This window comes from Cervus canadensis, chromosome 10 (genome assembly GCF_019320065.1).
Source record: "Cervus canadensis isolate Bull #8, Minnesota chromosome 10, ASM1932006v1, whole genome shotgun sequence".
Lineage (NCBI taxonomy): Eukaryota > Metazoa > Chordata > Mammalia > Artiodactyla > Cervidae > Cervus > Cervus canadensis.
The window spans coordinates 55,514,073-55,532,999 of NC_057395.1; the positions used below are offsets into that span (position 1 = coordinate 55,514,073).

The 18,927-nt window shown below is 46.9% G+C and overlaps 1 protein-coding gene across 3 annotated transcripts in view; it reads right to left on the reverse strand.

Annotated features, from left to right (window-relative positions):
- Positions 1–921: 921 nt before the first annotated feature.
- The window catches only part of CDH26 (cadherin 26), a 44,870-nt gene continuing 26,864 nt past the window's right edge, over positions 922–18,927 (reverse strand). For 2 of the 3 annotated variants that reach the window (XM_043480099.1, XM_043480098.1), the window contains 9 exons: positions 18,619–18,887; positions 14,058–14,200; positions 12,583–12,822; positions 11,661–11,882; positions 10,763–10,893; positions 9,253–9,330; positions 6,249–6,299; positions 3,300–3,374; positions 922–1,831 (listed from right to left, as the gene is read on the reverse strand). In XM_043480099.1, coding sequence (XP_043336034.1) covers positions 1,610–1,831; positions 3,300–3,374; positions 6,249–6,299; positions 9,253–9,330; positions 10,763–10,893; positions 11,661–11,882; positions 12,583–12,822; positions 14,058–14,200; positions 18,619–18,887 — 1,431 coding nt within the window. In that variant the 3' untranslated portion in view covers positions 922–1,609. Of the gene's footprint in view, positions 1,832–2,994; positions 3,065–3,299; positions 3,375–6,248; positions 6,300–9,252; positions 9,331–10,762; positions 10,894–11,660; positions 11,883–12,582; positions 12,823–14,057; positions 14,201–18,618; positions 18,888–18,927 lie in introns of those variants that run through there. The other variant, XM_043480101.1, reaches the window with a different exon arrangement.

Below are 18,927 nucleotides of genomic sequence, written 5' to 3' on the forward strand. Positions count from 1 at the left end.
TTTGTGAGCCATATATCTCCATCATGATTACTCAGCACTACTATGGCAGCACAAAGTGGTCATGGATGGCCCTTAAATAACACATGAGCACAGCTGTGTACCAATAAAGCTTTATTTACAAAAACAGATGGTGGGCCATGGCCATAGTTTTCTGTCCCTTGCCTCAGATCCAGGAAGGTCCAATGACTTCCTACTGACGCTAACCAGCCATTCAGACTCAAGAAGTATACTGTTCTAAGATAGGACTATTATCCTGAATTCCCCAGAAAACATCGTAGACTCCTCAGAATCATTCCAGAATTAGCACAGCTGTTCTACACAACTGTGAGTCAGTTTTAGACTTTCCAATCCTTTGGAGATGGTTTTCTTCTTTTTCAGTTACCCAAAGCACTGGGTGACACATGAAATAACTATGTACTAATTCTTGTGATCTCTTTTAGTATTTCCACAGCTTCTTTAGAAAGAAAAGTTTTAACTCTGCATCAGCTAAAACTTGGGGCTTCTCAGGTGGCATTAGTGATAAAGAACTTGCCAGCCAGTGCTGGAGATGTAAGAGACACAGGTTTGATCTCTGGGTCAGGAAGATCCCCTGGAAGAAGTCATGGAAACCCACGCCAGTATTCTTGCCTGGGAAATCCCATGGACAGAGGAGCCTGGTGGGTTACAGTTCATAGGATCATGAAGAGTTGGACTCGAGGGTGTGCACAAAAGACTATGCTCATTAATCATATAAATTTTTTAGAATTTGCCATAGGCTTTTAGATATCTAATATATACATTAAAGTGTCTTGGTATATTTTAGAATTTTTCTTAACCAGCTTCTTATCTATTACACAGCCAAGAAAACTGAGTATATATAGGGCACATGTCCTACTATTTACATTTTTTTTTTTAGATAAAGGACACTATCACCTCCCCCACAGTTTACACTAGTGGTAAGTGGATGTGTAAAAATCAATTAAAGTTTGTGGTATTGTATAAAAATAGAATTTAATCAGAATTTAGTCACTCAAAGGCTCTTAAGTTATTTTAATTACATAGTATATACACGTTAAATTATGTAAGTTTTTTTTAATATTTACCACTCATAAAGTTTTAAGTTTTAATTATTTCTCTTATAGTAATAAATTTTATCTATTTATCTACTCAAAAAGTGCAATGGGATTAATATATTTTTAAAAATCACTAAAAATACTAATTGCAAATATTCTACAAAATATTACCCTATTGTTTTTCACTTAAACTGAAGCAGAACCATAATAAAGAAATTTAAGTAAGCACTGAAAAATCTGTTTTCCCAGTATTACCTGTTGTTCCCAAATAATTGGGGTAATCTGTAGATTATATTTCATTTATTCTCAGAGTTGGGCTGCTCATGGAAGCAAGGAATTACACAACTAAATTCAAGTTTCTCTAGAAAATATGCCTGACAAATTTTTTTTAAAAGTATGACCTGCTGTTTTGTTTTGGTTCAAGGTGTCCCAGAATGTCCAATCATTTAATCCAGACTCAATTTACCCTCATTCTGTTAGAACTAGAAGGTAATTTTTTAAAAACAAAAGAAAAAAAGCATTCTAGAATAGTGATTTCCCCTTGTGAATTATTCCAATCAACCAAAATATGCATTTTGGGGGGAACGAAAAGCTGACTCAGAATATATTTCTTCTAGTGGAGCAGCCTTTGGCCCCAAAGAGTCCAGCAAGTCAGGCGGTAGGTCATGTTCAGAGCAGGTGAGAGAACTGAGGCTGTCTGCTTGCTCACACTCGCCCTCCTCTGCGTAGATGTGAGGTGGGTAGCCAGGATTACCCTCGGGGTCGTGGGTGCCACAGAGCTGCCGGAGGAGAACCAGGGAGAGGAAGTGAGTGCCATGGCATGTCAGCCTCGTCCCGTCACAGGCCTTTCTACAGACTCAGATCAGGCAGCCAAGCTGAAGGGAGGGACCCCATCACACTCCTGCTGATCTCGGGGAGGGAACTCTGACAATGACGGTGGCCCTGACCTGGGTAGGATGACGGGAACATGGAAGAAAACCGCCCACCCCTTCTACCCTCTTACAGGGTAGACTCCTCCCTCACCCAGGCTGAGACCTCCCCTCCTGGCCCTACGCCTTCTGTCACCTTGAATGACCATCCCCAATATATGTTTGTGGGAGGGATGGATGGATGGATGGATGAGGTTAAAGGGCTTTCCCCTGTTGGCCTTCCAATACCCTAGAAGGTCGCTAATGGAAGTCTGAGCCTGTTTCATAGATCAAGGTGGGGATGGGTTTACAAGACTCTTCTAAGCCATCACTGGCTCACAGCATTTCGTGTGAGAATGAACTCATCCAGGGCTTGAAGACGTTCAGAGTCAGACAGCTCAGAGCCCAGAGAGGCAGGAGGAAGAGGGAAGGACCCCTTCATGTCCCCAGGCTCTCAGCCAGCTGTGTCCACCTTGCTCGGCTCACGGGGACCCCTCCAGGCTCTCCATTTAGTGGGAATACCGTCTCCTCGCCCTGCGTCTACTGGTGCCCAGACCTGCTGCCCACAGGTATACCTGGGAGCCTTCATCCTTACATCACACACCTGCAGGGACTGTGGTCACCGTGTGGCCTATGCCTTGGGGCATGGGTGGGGGCGGAAAGCTAGCCGACAGGTGAATCCAGGGGCTGTGACCTGGGTGTACCCAGTCCCATCATGTCCCCTCAGTGCAGCCAAGTAGATAACTTGGGATGGGCCTGGTGAGCACACAGCAAATCGGGATCTGCAGGGGGTCTGTGCTCAAAACTCCCGAGGCCTGTGACAGCAGAAGCTTCCAGCCCTGATTCAGCAGTTTAGAAGCCCTGTGAGATCAATAATTCATCATAAACCCCAACCAAGTTAGAAGGCTCACAAGGGAAAGCGCTGGGCCTTCTAATCTGCTGTTTTTCCCTCCACTCACACCACCCAGCTCAGCTCCAACTTTGCACTAATGAAGGCTCCCTGCCTGCCTGGGGAACAGGAGGATGGGCCTCACCAGGAAGCAGCCTCCTTCAGCCCAGTCAGACGGTGAACTGGTCCCCACCCGCTCCATCCACAGGGCACAGCTGTGTGGGGCAGAGAGGGCAGATACACAGATGTGAATGTGGGTAAGCCAGATGACATGTGATGATAACCAGGGATGAGACTAGAAGGGTTCTCACTTCCCGTGACCCATCTTCATCCACTCTAACAGCCAGAGGAAGGGACCCCGAGGCACATCTCACAAAACAGAGCCCCGGGAGGCTCCAATGAGCACCCAGGCCCTCTAACGCAGGATCTGTAGAGTTGAGGGCCTCCTACCTGACTCAGCACCTCCATCATCACTCCTGCTCTCATTTCCAGGGGTCCTCTGGGCACCGTGGTATGGAGGAAAACCTGAAAAGCGAAGAAAAGAGTCCTAACCCTGCAGGGTCAGCTCACAGCTCCCCTCAATTGATGGCCTCTGCTGGCTGGCACATGGGGGCCCCCACCAGGCGGAGGACTGTCTCAGCTCTCCTGGAGGGGACAACAGGCCAAGGGCAGTTTAACCAGATGTCACCTCCGTGTGTGCAAGGAGAGAGGGCAGCCCTGCCGGTTTTCACTGATGGACTGATGGACCCTCCATGCCTTGGCTTCCAGGGAAGAAGGAAGCCGAGTGAGCCTGGCCAGCAGGGTTTGGGTCTGGTCCACAAACAGGAATCAGCAAGAGGCTGACTGCCCCACGTGGGGAAGCTCATCCCACCACTGGTCCCCACAACGCACGGCTGGTCCCAGGTACTAATCCCCTTCCTCCCGCCTTGGCAGGTCAGCCGCACCTCGTGCACACAGGTTGCCGTGCAGCCTTCTCTTGCAAGCACCTGGGTCTCGGGTTCTGGCTGAAGAGTGGGGTAGAGCTATGAGGAGGTGGGCTTAGCATGCCCCACGTGGGGGCCACCCGGGACCCCAGAGAGCCCCACCTGCATCATGGAGTCAGGCCCACGCAGGTAAGGCCAAGCAACCCCTCACTCAGGCTCACGCAGGTGCGGGGCCTGCACCCAAGGTGAGAGGAACATGGTGATGAGCATGTAAGGTGCAAGAGAGACCTCAGCCGTCTGCACCTGGGGCCTCTCAGGAAGAGGAGGGCCTGGGGACGGGAGCAGAGGAGGGCCCACGAGGAGGGAAGGCCAGTAGAGGCCGGGAGGCTGGAGGCAGCCCAGACCTGCAGGCAGAGCACAGCGCAGGAGAGACCAGATGACCCCAGGTCTCAGGGCTGCAGACCATCCCAGGACAACGACCAGCTGTCAGGTGGGTTTAATTGAGAGAGTGACATGAGAGCATTCCCTGGTGGCTCAGAGGGTAAAGCGTCTGCCTGCAATGCAAGAGACCCAGGTTCGATCCCTGGGTCAGGAAGATTCCCTGGAGAAGGAAATGGCAACCCACTCCAGTATTCTTGCCTGGAGAATCCCATGGATGGAGGAATCTGGTAGGCTACAGTTCACAGGGTCCCAAAGAGTGGGACACGACTGAGTGACTTCACTTTCACTTTCAGAAACACACTGGTGACTTTTACAGCTGCGGTGACTTCTGATCACCCCTGGATTTAGGGGTACTTTGTATACTCCAGAAGATGTGTATAAAAAACATTGTGAAGTTTGGGGTAATTTTACATGTCCATGAAGATATATACACACACACCTGTCTGTACCTATATCTGTCTATACACATAAACCCATCCCATCCCACCATTGCGAATTGAACTAAACACTCTTAGCCAAAGAGATAGCAGGGATAACCCTACCAACAACCCTGGAGGCCTGCTGCCTGGCGATGCTGTGTCCTCAATCACTTCCCTCCAGCCCCCGTGGGCCTCTCGGAGGAGGATACAAGAGACACAGGCCCGTCCTCCAGTGTGCTTGCTGGTCAGACCCTGTGGTCCTTTCCGGGCCGGTGGAAGGTACACCAGCAGTCGCCAGGAAAACTCAGGGTCAATTTTGCCTTGAGTAGATTTTAGGTTCTACCACATGCCACTTTTTGCTGCTTTTGCTTCATTTTGCTGCATTTACTGCACATGCCTCTGTCAAGGCCGAGAGCACTGTTTCCCTCCCCTGGCAGCTCGGCATGGAGCTAGTTTCAGGCATGTTCCCAGGACCCACGACCCACAACTCCTCAAAGGTGCTTCAGCAAGAGTGTTTGAATTTCATTCTAATTATGTGAAAGTTATTTTAATAATAATATTTAATGTTATTTTTCTAATATAATGGAGAAGGGCTTACATCTTTTTAACTGAGTCCTCTCAACATGTTAATAAAAGCAAAAATGTTATAATTTGCTTTTATGAAACTTGAAGGAAGCTTTTTGTCTCTTGTTTGCTAAATCGAAGAGAACCTGATACGATAAACTAAGCTCCCTTAAAAATATTTGAAACTGCTTATTGTCATAAATTGAAATCTTCTTGACACCTTAAGAATCGATTTCAACAATGTGAGGCAATGAATTAGGCACTAAAGAAGAGCTCTGCAAACTTCCTCCACAATATCCAACTTCTTTTTTATTGTTATTGTTTCCAGTTGAATCACTATTTTTATTTGTTGCTTTGGTAACAGGTGTATGTTGTAAATGTCATTGCACTTCAAATCAGTACTAATAAAAAACAGCTCTTTTCTGTTTTATTTATAATGTCATTCTTTGTAAGATCTCATTTGTAAAGAAGGACTCTGCTGTTAGAAAGGTTTAGGAGAAAATGACTAATGGCCTCTATAGTCCCCTTAGTTCAAAACTTCTATAAATCCATGAAGAATCAAAGCAAAAGAATACTCAGGCCTTCATCAAGTTCCCAGCTTCTCAGCAGCAAAAGAAACTTGTCAGGGACTGAAAAACTCTGGTGCTTTCAGGTCTAGAGGTGAGTATTTCATTTAGTTCTCATCTGCTCCCTAAATGTCATGGTACAGACAGTAAAGAATCCGCCTGCCAATTCAGGAGACCCAGGTTCAGTCCCTGGATTGGGAAGACCCCCTGGAGAAGGGAATGGCTACCCACTCCACTATTCTTGCCTAGAGAATTCCATGGACAGAGAAGCCTGGTGGGCTACAGTCCATAGGGTTGCAAAGAGTCAGACAGGACTGAGTAACATTTTCACTGCTTCCCACATTCACTGCTTTCAGCTTATTTGGATGTTGGTTGGGTATATTTTTACCACCTTCCCCCTTCCCAGTTTCCCATTTTCAGGGCTTCCCATGGCTGCCAGGACAGTAAGGTAACTCTTTTCATGGTAACTTCTTCATCGGTACTTACAGGAGTAGAGTATTTGTTTCTCACACTTGACTCAAAAAACACGCCATGACTCTGAAATTATTTTAGAAAATGAAAAATTAATTAAAGTAAAAAAAATGAAGTGTTTATTGGTTTCATATAAATTACCCAAAGATGAAAACACATAACTAGAAACTCTTGTAACCATAAGGCCTCCTGTTTCTGCACTAAAGGTATCTAATGAGAGCAGTGTAGGTATTCCTAGCAGAAATCCATGGGTGAGTTTTATAGTTGCTTTGTGCAGAGGGAACATGAAAATATGAGATTTCCAAGCCCATCTTGGGTCTACAAAATTCACATCAGACTCACGGAGTGTCGTGAGTGTGGCCTCAAAGTCTGTGAATGTGGCCCATTCATTCCTAAGACCCAAGACTGGTTACATAATTGGAAGGACCCAGCATAAAAAATGTGAGCCCCTTGCCAGATATGAAGTGTTTCAAGATGGTGGCAGGGGAGTATTAACCAAGTACAAGGCCCTTCTGAGCACAGGGGCCTGTGGGACTGACTGGGTTCCACGCCTGTGAAGCTGACCCTTCCACGGTCAAAGGGACATACCTATCAATGCACATGCCCTTTCAAGGATTCATGGGATCATGTTTGTGCAAAAGAGAAGAACTCTTTTATCTTGGCTCAAACGTAGCCTTAGAAAAATAATGAATTGTAGAGATCTTGAATTCTTTCTTAAAAGCTTTCCATCATGAAAACAATGACTCTTTGGCCCTTGAGAACCCATTTTAGCTCTTGTTAGAAGAGTAAATATTACACTAGTTAAGTTACACTAGTTAAGCTAGTTACCCTAGTGAAGTCCAAATAAGGTCTGTATTTTGAGGCCTCTGTCAATAGTGTTGTATCAAAGTTAGTTTTCTGGTTTTGTTAACATACTATGTAGACTATTATTCTTGGGGAAAGCTGTGTAGAAGGTACACAGGAACTCTGAACTATTTTTACAACTTTGTGTGAGCCTGAAAAGTCACGTTAAAAAGCAAAGCTCTAGTTTTAGAATATGTATATGGAGTGTATAAGGACATGGCTCAGTTTGGCAGGAGGTGTGGAGTCACTGGACTGGAAGTTGGTTAGGGCCAAGGCCAGTGCTCTTAGTCTTATAGATGATGTCTGGTGCCCAGACATGAACACAGAGAAATGTATTTATTTGTGGGTGTCATATTTGATCAGAGCTATCAAATAACAACTCAGTAACAACCAACAATCACAATAGTTAGTTAGATATATGAGATGGTTTTCACAACTATGTGTTTGTTCTACCAGAATCACAGAATCTTCTAGAAGGGAACCCACTGTCCGTCACCAGTGAAGTCCCAGCAGCAGGAGTAAACCTGTGTAACTCACTGGAATTCCCGGGACAAGGTGTAGTTGGTCAGATGCACTGAACAGAGAAAGTGGCATTTCGTTTACATCCTAGGGGAAAACGCTGGTTTACTCCAAAGGTAACGCATTTCCCTCTAGGTGAAAACAAAGAAGCTACACCTTTTCCTGCTCAGATACTCACGTGCAAATAAAAATTAGCATTATGATAGAGGGGAGGGAAAATGGGAGTAGAAAAGGAAAGGTGAAGAGAAGCAAGGAAAAAAAGAATAAAATCAAGTGGGTATGTGTGATCCAATGTGACTTGAAGATGTAGATTCTAACATTCTATGGATGATATTATAGACACCTGAGAACTGAATATGCACACAAGATCTAGAAGCTGACATAGACAGATGAAACTGTTTAGATTTAGGGATGGGATTGTGGACAATTTTTGCTTTGGGTTTCTATTTTTAATATAAGCCCTTCAATCATGAAATAAAATTTCAAAGAAAATAAAGCAGGCGCAGGTCCTCAGTAACAGTTCTAAGGAAGTCCATGCCTTGTCACAGATTTTAAAATAGCAGGTCACCTGGTAATTGTAAGTGACAATCTCACTGAGGGACGGTGTGTGAATGGCTGACTATCAAACCAGCAACAACAGGTACACTGACTATTTGCAGGACATCATAAAGGGAACCTAGAGACTCACCAGAAAATAGAAGAGCAGCCTTGGTGTCCTCCCCTGCAGATGGGGGAGCAAGGTACCCTCCGGCAGGGGTTTGGTAAAGATGCAATGGGATTAGACTTGCAGAGTGCAAACCCCAGGGCACGATGAGTGGACCAGAGTTCTTACTGTGCCTACCTGGAGCTGTGGCCTCCAGAAGCTTATAGACCAGTCAAGGAAGAGAGGCCCCTGCCAGCCCTCTCCAGGAGTCTCTGTGCCCCTCCCCCTGGGAACATGGAGTGGTGGGCAGATGCCCTCTGGACCTGGCCCTGCTCTCCCCAGCCAGGTGCCTGTACAGTAAATGACAGAAGCCCTGGGTCAACTCTCTCTTTTCCAAAGTGGAGTCTCTGTCTGCTTAGAGAAGGGCAAGTTTAGCCAGACTGAGAACAGGGTTTCAAATGACATTGAACCGCATGGTAAAAAAATCAGTCCCTGTCTAAGTCCTCTTCCATGCTCCTAATAACATCAAGGAGGACATGTCCGTCAGGTGCCAGCCTGTCCTGGCTCGCTCTCTCTTTCCACATTTTCTACCTAGAATTACAGGGTTCCATTTCTGCTGTGTCTGCATTTCACTCACCTGCTCTTTACACAAGTAAAACTGGTTTTCTGCTTACAATTGAAATATAAAATTTCCTGTTTAAAGAAATGCACTTCTTTTGGACACAAGTCCATTTAAAGGAAAATAATGTTTAAAGTCATGAAGTTAGCGCTGGACAGACTGGAGTGTGGGCCTGAGCCATCTGACACTTGAGCTGGGAGCAAAGGTATGTGAGGTTGAGCAGAATTGCAGGGGCTTTGCAGGTGGGGCTGGGGTGAAAGTAGGCGTGGGGTGGGCCTGTAGGGGGACATCCCAGGATGTGGGTGGGGGAGCAGCCATGGTGTCCCCCTAGCATTGAACGGTCATCAAAGCCACTCCTCTTGTTTCAACACAAGCAGCAAACAAGCCACACTCACCTTAGCTCCCAGCTTGGCGCCCACCTCGCCTGGGCTAATGGACGGGGCTGGCATGTGATCCCTGAGGTATGACCTTTCCTGTGGGACAGAGGGAAAGAAATATGACTGGGGCTGAAATTACAGATGGCAGCATTTAACACAGAGGACAGGGAGTAATGTCTCCCCTCTGGCATCACAGACAGCATCCTGACCCTGGAAAACACAGCCTGCGCTGTGAAGCAGGAGGGCAACCCTGGCAAGCGGACATTTTGTAATCACTGGTCAGGAAGTGAAGTTTCTTGTGGTTTAGAGGTTCACATAAAGAGATGGTAAGAACAAAAACCAAGCAACCAAAGAGAAAACCTTGTTTCAGTCAGCCTCAGCATCTCAGAACTGGTCCTTGCCCTCTTCTAAGCCTCAATGATGGCTCTTGGGGTCGCCACGGTGGGCAGTGCTGTGTGGAGCCTTATCCATTTCTCACTCAACAAATATTCACTGAGGGACTCGGATGTTGAGGAGTGCTGCATTTCTTCTCTCTTTTAAAAAGATTTATTTATTTATTATTTCGGCTGTGCTGGGTCTTTGTTGCTGCAAGGGCTTTCTCTAGTTGCTTTAGGTGGGGACTGCTCTTCATCTCAGTGCTTGGGCTTCTCATTGCGGTGGCTTCTCTTGTTGCGGAGCACAGGCTCTAAGGCACATGCTCAGTAGTTGTGACCCATGGGCTCAGTTGCTCTGCAGCATGTGGGATCTTCCCAGACCAGGGATCAAACCAGTGTCTCTCTCCTGCACTGGCAGGCAGATTCTTGACCACCAGACCACCAGGGAAGGCCTGGATTTCTTTCCTAAGGGCTCACTGGCTTCCCCACAGAGAGGGGAGGCCCCCGTGCTGTCCTGCAGACCCTCTTGATCAGGGGGCATGTCCGGTGGCAGAAAAGGACAAGGCAGGTGGAATCAGTGATGTTGTCTGGGTGAAGGGAATCTTCTCAAGAGTGCGCAGTGTCCCCAGTGTGTGGATGCAGGCAGGTGTATTCACATAAGGTGGACTAACTGGGATGTGTGAACACAGTGGTGCAGCCTTATTTACCAGTGGCTACAAGGACATAACTGGTAACTGCTGTTAGTAATACTAGAGAAACTCCACCTGAAAAAAGTCATTTGGCCTAGACAAGGTTTCTCAGCCTCGGCACTGCTAACACTCAAGCGGGTGACCTCTCTGTCATGGGGGCTGTCCTGGGCACAGCAGGACGGCCTACAGTGTCCCCCAGTCGGTTCTACTCACCAGACGCGATAGCATCACCACCCGCCCCCCCGCCCCGCTGACTGTGCACTCCCAGTTGAGTTCTAACCACCAACATGCCTCTAGACACTGCCACATGTCCCCTGGGGTGGGGATGGGGGCCAGAATCGCCCCCAGTTCAGAGCCAGTGCCCTAAACAAATGAGACGAGATGATCACATGAGGGGGCGGTGAATGAGAGCAGTATGGAGAGCCTACCGCATCATCCTCATGAGACACAGTCCAGCCGCACTACCTGGAGAGGATCGGCTCTGCTCTCCTCGTTCCACGTGATCAGGGTCTGGATCCCCTCATCCCACGGCACAAGGCGACCCTGCCTCTCGGCTCCGGACACAAGGCGGCATCGCAGCAGGAGGAGCAGAGCAGCTGTGACGAGACAAGGGGGAGAGGAGATGCCGGAGCTCTGGCCGATCAGAGGTTCCCTCCCACAGAAGCCTGCGCTGCTGGCATATAACTCGGCTGGGAGCTCATGGGGGCAAGCTGAGCCTTTGTCAATCTTTGCAGCCTCAGTGCTTAGCACAGCCTGGGGCACAGTAGGTGAGAGGTAACTATTTGTCGGACTGATTAAGTAATACTACGTGACCAGTAATATTCTACAGTCTCCTTGAAAATCGAGCTTCCCTGTTAGCCTTTGCCAAGCCTGGGAGCTTGTGTACATTGCTGTCCTCAGCTATTAAAATCATCTCTGCTCTGTTGCTCAGTCATGTCTGACCTTTTGCGACCCCATGGACTATAACCTGCCAGGCTCCTCTGTCCATGGGATTTCTCAGGCAAGAATACTGGAGTGGGTTGCCATTTCCTTCTCCAGGGGATCTTCCAGACCCAGGGATTGAACTTGCATCTCCTGCTTAGCAGGAATCCATAGACAGTGGACCACTGTCCTTAGACAATGTCCATCTCTAGGTTCCATTGCTGTAAAGTGCTGCTACTGAGCAGAAGCCCCCTCTGCCAGGCAGCCTGTCTGACCAGGGTGGAAACCTCCCATTCCAGCCTGGGCCTCCCATGAGCCTGGGAGTCATTCTCAAAGACAACCCGCTGACCTCGGCCAACCCCACCGCCAAGGACTTTATGCCCTTGGCTTACAGCCCAGGGAGAGGAGCTGCATTCCCAGGACAGCTCCTGTCTATGCTGACCTGCCAGAGCCATGAACGCTACACCGAGAGGGGCCAGAGCCCCCTGCAGGACCCCAGCTCTCGCGACGAGGGGCTCTGCACAGGTGAATCCATCGGGACAGGAGCAGACCCTCACGTGGACAGTCTGCTTCTGGGAAAGTCCCTGTTTGTCTCCGATGAGAAGCGGCACAGAGTAGTCACCAAGTGGAAGGCTTCTCTGCATTAGAAGTTCCACTGAATAACCTGCAGAGGGAGGGGGACCTTAGTTGCGTTGATGTGTTCATTCGTTCAGCTGCTCAGGGGTTATTTCCTAATGCCTCCCTTGTGCCAGGCTTTGTAGGACATCTGAGGTGGTCACGACCACTCTCCCGTGGACACCAGCGGCATGTGAAGTGGTTCCCAAGACCACCCTCAGGTTGATGATTCTCTAGAAGGACTCAGGACTCTCTGAGAACTGTCTACTCACGGCTATGGAAACAGCACCCCTGCTTTCCTTTAGGGGCACCTACACTTCCTGAACTCATCCCCCGTGTGGATCAGGTGGGGCTAAGCCCAGATCCCAGCCAGGTCCAGGTGTGGGCTCAGTACCAACCATCCAGCACATCTGCCCTCCCAACCCACACCCAATGTTGAGCAGGGCAGGTGGCTCCAGCCTTGCAATGATGTACACGTTCTTGCGAGGCACCAGAAAGAGTCCCAGGGACTCCCAGCCACCATGCTGCTATCTCCAGAGGAGAGCCTGCCTGCAGATGAAGGGAACACATAGCCAAGGTCAGGAGCCACCACCTCCAGGAAGTCCTCTGGGCACCCAGGTGTGCTGGGACACAGGCTTACCTGTCCCTTTCTTGGTGAGATAAGCTAGCACATTCCTCTTGGCCTGAGTCTGTGTGAGTCAGGTCTCTGTCCTTTTCCAGCCTTTCTCTCTGGCCAGTGTGATACGCACCCCTGTTTTCCCCCAGTCTCCACATGTCTCCTGTATCTCCCCGCGTGCTGTCCAGTTTGAAGGTGAAGGGGTCGGAGTAGGGCTCCAGGTCGCTGTCCTCCGCCTCGATGAGGAGGGCCTTGTCTCCGGCAGACTGACAGACCTCCAGGTGCTGAGAGCTCGGGCAGAGCACGGGAGCGTTGTCATTGACGTCTGACAGGAAGAGCAGCATGGTCCCCGTTCCCGTCTGTGGAGGGACACCTGGGTGGGAAGGAGGGGGTGTCCCAGCAGGGCTGCTGATTAATTCCAGAGGTTGCCCCAGCACACAGACGCCTGCGAATGAGCGCTCTCGGCCTCTGCAGAAAAGAACCACTCTGCGGAGACACTGAAGCCAATTCCCTTTCAATAAGCTTTATTGCAAGGGCTGGATCTGTTTTCCTGCTTTTTTGAAAATCTGGGTAGGATAAGCTAATAAAACACTTGTTGAATGAGGTACAATTATCGAATAGACGATAATATCAGCCATGGAAGTTGTTAAGGCAGGAGTGGGGGGGCAGTGGGGGATGGGTGTGAGGTAGTTCTGGAGACCTCAGCTTCTATACTGGGTCCCCACTGTGATCCTGGTCTGGATCCTGAACTAGAGTTTTGCAAGGTGTCACCCCTGGAGGACACTGGGCAACAGGTTCTTGGGATCCCACTATCTTATTTCTAAAAACTGCATGTGAGTCTACAATGACCTCAAAATAAAAAATTTTTTTTTAAACTATTCCACTGAAAAAACAGTGCCATTCATTAAAACATCCATAACAGAGTTATGGAACCCTCACCTAAAACCAATTAGGAACACAGATTTAATAGCTCCCTAAGCAACATTAATTATACAACTGTTAATTATGCAAATAGGATATACAACCATGTATGCTTGGGAATCTGGGTTCATAAGACAACTCTTATTACAACTCTAACTTACAGATTTTCTTAAATACAGTCATTAAAATTACTTGAAATATTTTATTTTTCTAGCTTTCTGCTTTGGTAGGTTTAGAAATACAGCCTTGTGAGAGATTGCAGAGAAAAGTGTTAAAACATGCTGATAAAAATCACCGATCCTGGTTGATGACAAACTTGTCCTGCACAGTCACATTTTCCTGAGCTTATAAAGCGGTCCAAGTGCAGGGAAACTGCCCATGTTTATCATATGCAATTGGCTTTGACAAAGAGCTAGAGAGTTGTCTTATGAACAGATGAAAAAGATGCTGTGGTGGGGCTGTGTCCTTATCAGGCTCATCATCTCTGAATGAACATCGCCCCTCTTTCTATGGCATAGCCCCCTAGTTTGCCATTTCAAGAATTATCAAAAATAATCATCAATATGGAAGCACAATGATAAAAAGTTTATATCTTTCCCAGTTGTGCTGAAAGACACTCACCTGTGTCATTTCCCCTTAGGAGCAAGAAAACATAGCCCCCTCTGACAATTCTGGGTCTGTGCTTACCATCATCAATAGCATGAGCGATGATTACGTAAATGCTGTCATTGACATGAGGAGATTCGCGGTCAACCGGCTTCACAGTGATGACCACCCCAGAGTGCTCGTCTATGCTGACCCAGTTTGCGGGATCATAAGCCAGTTTGTATCTTGCAGAAGAAAACACATGTAATTTTTAAAATTAAAAAGTTACATTAAGAGACAAGTCCAAATATACCACAGCAGACACAATTCCCATTGTGAATCTGGGAAATTGTAAGAACCTCTGTTAGGAGTGTTCCTGGCTCTGATGAAGGCCCAGAGACCTGAGACCCAACCAGAGTGTCAGATCAGTATTCACTGAACACCAGGTGTCCTGTCCTTGTCGGGCTGCACATAACTCTGTCCACCTCAGGGAAAACATTTCATCCTGGAAAAGAGCCAATCTTCAGTTGCCTGCAGGAGCTGGTGGCTTCATGTTAAACCAAGCCCGCCCTTGCAACAGAAGCACAAGGTTATATTACCCCTGGAGCCTAGAGGATTCACACGTGGGTAATACAGCCAGGCAACATGGCTGTCTACATCCTGCTTCACCTGTGTGCACCTGGTAACCATTTTAATGGATGAGCACACCTGGCCTTCCAGAATTCCCCAAGATCTGTCAGAGTCAGAAGGCAGCCATCAGAACCAAGCGGAACCATCAGAACCCAACCTACCTGCTGAGAGACCCAGAGAAGGAAAGGCCTGGACCCACAGGCAAACAGAAAAGATGTCGCTCCCCAAAACAGCAGAAGACAGGGGGTTTCATGTGCCTTCTCTTCCTCATCACTTAAAGGCCCTGGAAAAGGTCAGTAACTCTCCCTGTCTGAAAATTGTCAAGTCAGGGTTTACAAAGGGACCAACATACTCTAGGGACAGGAATACAGCCCTGAATCAAATTTAGGGTCTCTGTGGGTATCCCCCAGAAGAGGTCCAGGCAGGGACTAGGAACATCGGCATCATCTTGGAACTTGTTAGAAATGCAAATCTCGGTCCCAATCCCAGACCTCAAAATCAGAGACCCCAAGGGTGAGACCCAGCAAAGGGCATTTAACAGGCCTTCCAAGTGACCATGATTCATACTGCATTTGGGCCTCTTTAACTCAGCACTTGCCTGCATAGACCTGTGGTGGTCTGGAACTCCAGGGTAGCTGCCCCCAAGGAGATAAGAGAGAAAACTGAGAAGCAAGCATCAGGAAATTTTTATAGTCAGTGGCATTACTGTGACCACCAAGCACATGATCATGGTTTTGTAATTTATCTTTTAATATTTTATAAAATTATTATTCCACAGTGAACTGGAAATTTTAAAAAGCAACATCTGGTCCTTCTCAATGGTTAAGTCGGAAGCATTGCTCTAAGGAAGAATCTCAAACTCTAGTGCCCACAGGGGTGTCCCGAGCAGGTGCAAGAAATGAGCAAAGCTGGTCGGATAAGGATTGGTGTCAACTGATGAGCGAGAGGTCAAAGGGACCTCTCCCCATGCCCCCAATGATCATGACCCAATGCCAAATCTTCCTCTTTTTCAAGAATATTCAGATAATTCAGGTTGTTAGCATACTCTTGATTTTTAAATGCTTGCAGCTTTATTATCTCTTTCTTTTTATTGCAGTAAAATGCACATAACATACAATTTACCACCTTCACCATTTTAAAGTGCATTTCAGTGGGATTAAATATTAATACATCACACTGCTATGCAACCGTCACCACCATCCATCTCCACAGCTCTTTTCATTCTTGTAAAATTGAACTCTATGCCTACTAAACAATAACTCTCCATTTCCCCTCCTGCCAGACTCTAGAAATCACCATTATATTTTATTTCTTTATGAGATTTGACTACTCTAAGTACCTCCTATAAGTGGAATTGTACAGAATTTGTCTTCTTGTGACTAGTGCGTTTCACTTAGCATAATGTCCTTAGGGTTCATCCATGTTGGAGCATACTGCAGAATTCCCTTCATTTTTAAGGCTGAATAATATTCCATTGCATGTATGGACCACATTTTGTTTGCCCATTCATTATCAATGGCTCCCTGGGTTGCTTCCACATTTTAGCTATTGTGATTAATGCTATCAACATGGGTATACAAACATCTCTTTGAGGCCCTGTTTTCAGTTCTCTTGGGCATGTACCCAGAAGTGGAATTGCTGGATCATATGGTAATTCTATTTTTAATTTTTGGAGGAACTCCCCTACTGTTTTTCTCAGAGGCTGTATCATCTTATATTCCCACCAGCAGTGCCCAAGGATACCAATTTCTCCACATTCTCCCCAACACTTGTTTTCCATTTTTTGGTTTGTTTTTTTTTTAATTGGAGGATAATTGCTTTACAATGTTGTGTTGTTTTCTGCTGTACAACAGTTTGAATCAGCAACTGAACTGAGGTGGTTCAAATCTGATGAACCTAGAGCCTGTTTTCTGGGTTTTTTTTTGATGGGTGTGAAGTGATGTCTCACTGCAGTTTTGATTTGCATTCCCCTCATGATTAGTGATGTTGAGCATCTTTCATGTGCTTGTTTGCCACTTGTATCTTTTTTAGAGAAATGTCAAGTTTTTTGTCCGTTTTTGGATCAGGGTGGTGTTGTTGCTCTTGTTGAGTTTTCGAAGTTCTCTATACTTTCTGGATATTAATCCCTTATCAGATGTATGACTTGCCAGTATTTTCTCCCATTCTGCCTTTGTACTCTGTGGATAGTGTCTTCTGATGCAAAAAAAAAACGTTTCGGTTTTCATGAAGTCCAATTTGACTATCTTTTCTTTTGTTATCTGTGCCGTTGGTGTCATTTCCAAGAAATGATTGCCACATCCAGTGTTGTGAGGTTTTGTCCCAGGATTTCTTCTAATAGTTGTATTATTTTAGGTCTTAACACTTACTTACTTGATCCATTGTGAGTTAATTTTTTAAATAATTTTATTTATTTGTTTTTGGCTGTGCTGGGTCTTGGTTGCTGCTCAGGCTTTTCTGTTAATTGCAGTGAGCAGGGCCTACTTTCTAGTTGTGGTGCACAGACTTCTCATGGCAGTGGCTTCTTTTGTCGCTGAGCACAAGCTCTGGTGCACGAGGGCTTCGACAGTGGCACCACCTCTAGAACACAGGTTCAATAGTTGTGACGCGTGGACTTAGTAGCTCCACTGCATGTGGAATCGTCCCGGATCAGGAATCAAACCCGAGTCTCCTGCACTGGCAGGCAGATTCTTTACCATTTAACCAGCAGGGAAACCCTTGAGTTAATTTCTGTATATGCTGTTAGGTTTTCTGTTTGTGTCTTTGGATGTCAAGAAAGCCTCTTGAAGATAACACAGAGTCAGATCATATGTTTTTTATCCATTCTGCCAAGCTCTGTCTTTTAACTGGAGAGTTTAATCTTTACATATATAAATTAATTACTGATGAGAAGGGAATCAATGTCTGTTAATTTTTTGCCCACCCCGGCTCCCACAGGCTGTGTATCCAGTTCCAGGGACAGAGGCACAGCTGCCTTGCATGGGGCTGGATGTGAGGGAGGTACTGCGCTAAGAGCCGAGATGAACCACAGTGAACCACGGTTTGCACTGTCTTCCCTGGAAGTTGCAATCCTTCCACAGATTCCTGAGTTCCAAATTCAGTCCATCAGACAAATTCTGCCAGCACCGTCATTGTCCGGATGGGGAAACTGATTCCTGGCGCTCTCCACTCTGCCACCTTCCTGGGGATTGTGGCAACTTCATTTTTAAAAAACAAAACACTAATCAATCCAAGTATCCATCAACAGATGAATGGATAAACAAAACGTGGTATATACACACAATGGAATATTATTCAGCTTTAAAAGGACAGAAATTCTGGCACATGCTAGAGCATGAATGAAACTTGAAGACACTATGCTAAGCGAAATATGCCAGTCACAAAAGGAAAGTCTGTGTGATCCCATTTATGTGAAGTACTTAGAGTAGTCACATACATAGAGACAGAAAGGAAAAAGGTTGTGCAGGGTCCTAGAGGTGGGGGAGAATGGGGGAGGTTTTGTTTACTGGGTGCAGAGTTTTAATTTGGGGAAATGAAGAGATGGAGGAGAGATTTTGCAGATGGGTGGTGGGGAAGGTGCAATGTGACATACAGTATAAATGTAGTCAATGTCCCTGAACCACACACTTGAAAACAGTGATAGTGGTAAACTCTATGTACATTTTGCCACAACTGAAAACACTTCTGCTGGCCAGAAGCCACAAGGCTGCCAGTTTACAACATTTGGTAAAGAGGAACTGGAAATACATAACAAATTATTTTAATACAGGAAAAAGACTGTAAAATAATTTTGTGCTCTATGCAAAGGAAATGAACAAGTGAATTCCTCCCATGAGGGTCAGAGGACACTACAGAAGGAAAACTGCATTGAACCTGGGCTAGGGGAGTTCTGGGGTGGGTGACTTATGGCATTTTCACAACTAGGATGGAGTCGCCCTCCGGAGCACATAGAAGGAGCCAATTTCAAACAGGAACCCTCTCTGGCACGTGGCTAATTCTGCATGAACTCCCATCCTTCCCACTCCAGTCTCCCCACCTTATCTTTCCAGCGGTTCTATCTGGATCTGTAGCATTGAACATTCCCAGCCGAGTCCCCGGCCCTGCACCATCGACCTCACTGACGATGAAGGTCCCCGGGTGGAAGGTGGGTGGGTCGTTGGCATTGGTCACCCGTACACTCACGATGGCGCTGGCTGAGGCCTGCTGGGGCCTCTGCAGCTGCCCCCCTTCACAGGAGAAGAGCGGTTCTTCGTTCTCCACGGCCACGACCAGGCTCCACGCTGGCTGAGTCTCATGGTCCAAAGGCTGCCACCCCAGAGAGAAGGTTTCATTAGCCCCCGTGGCT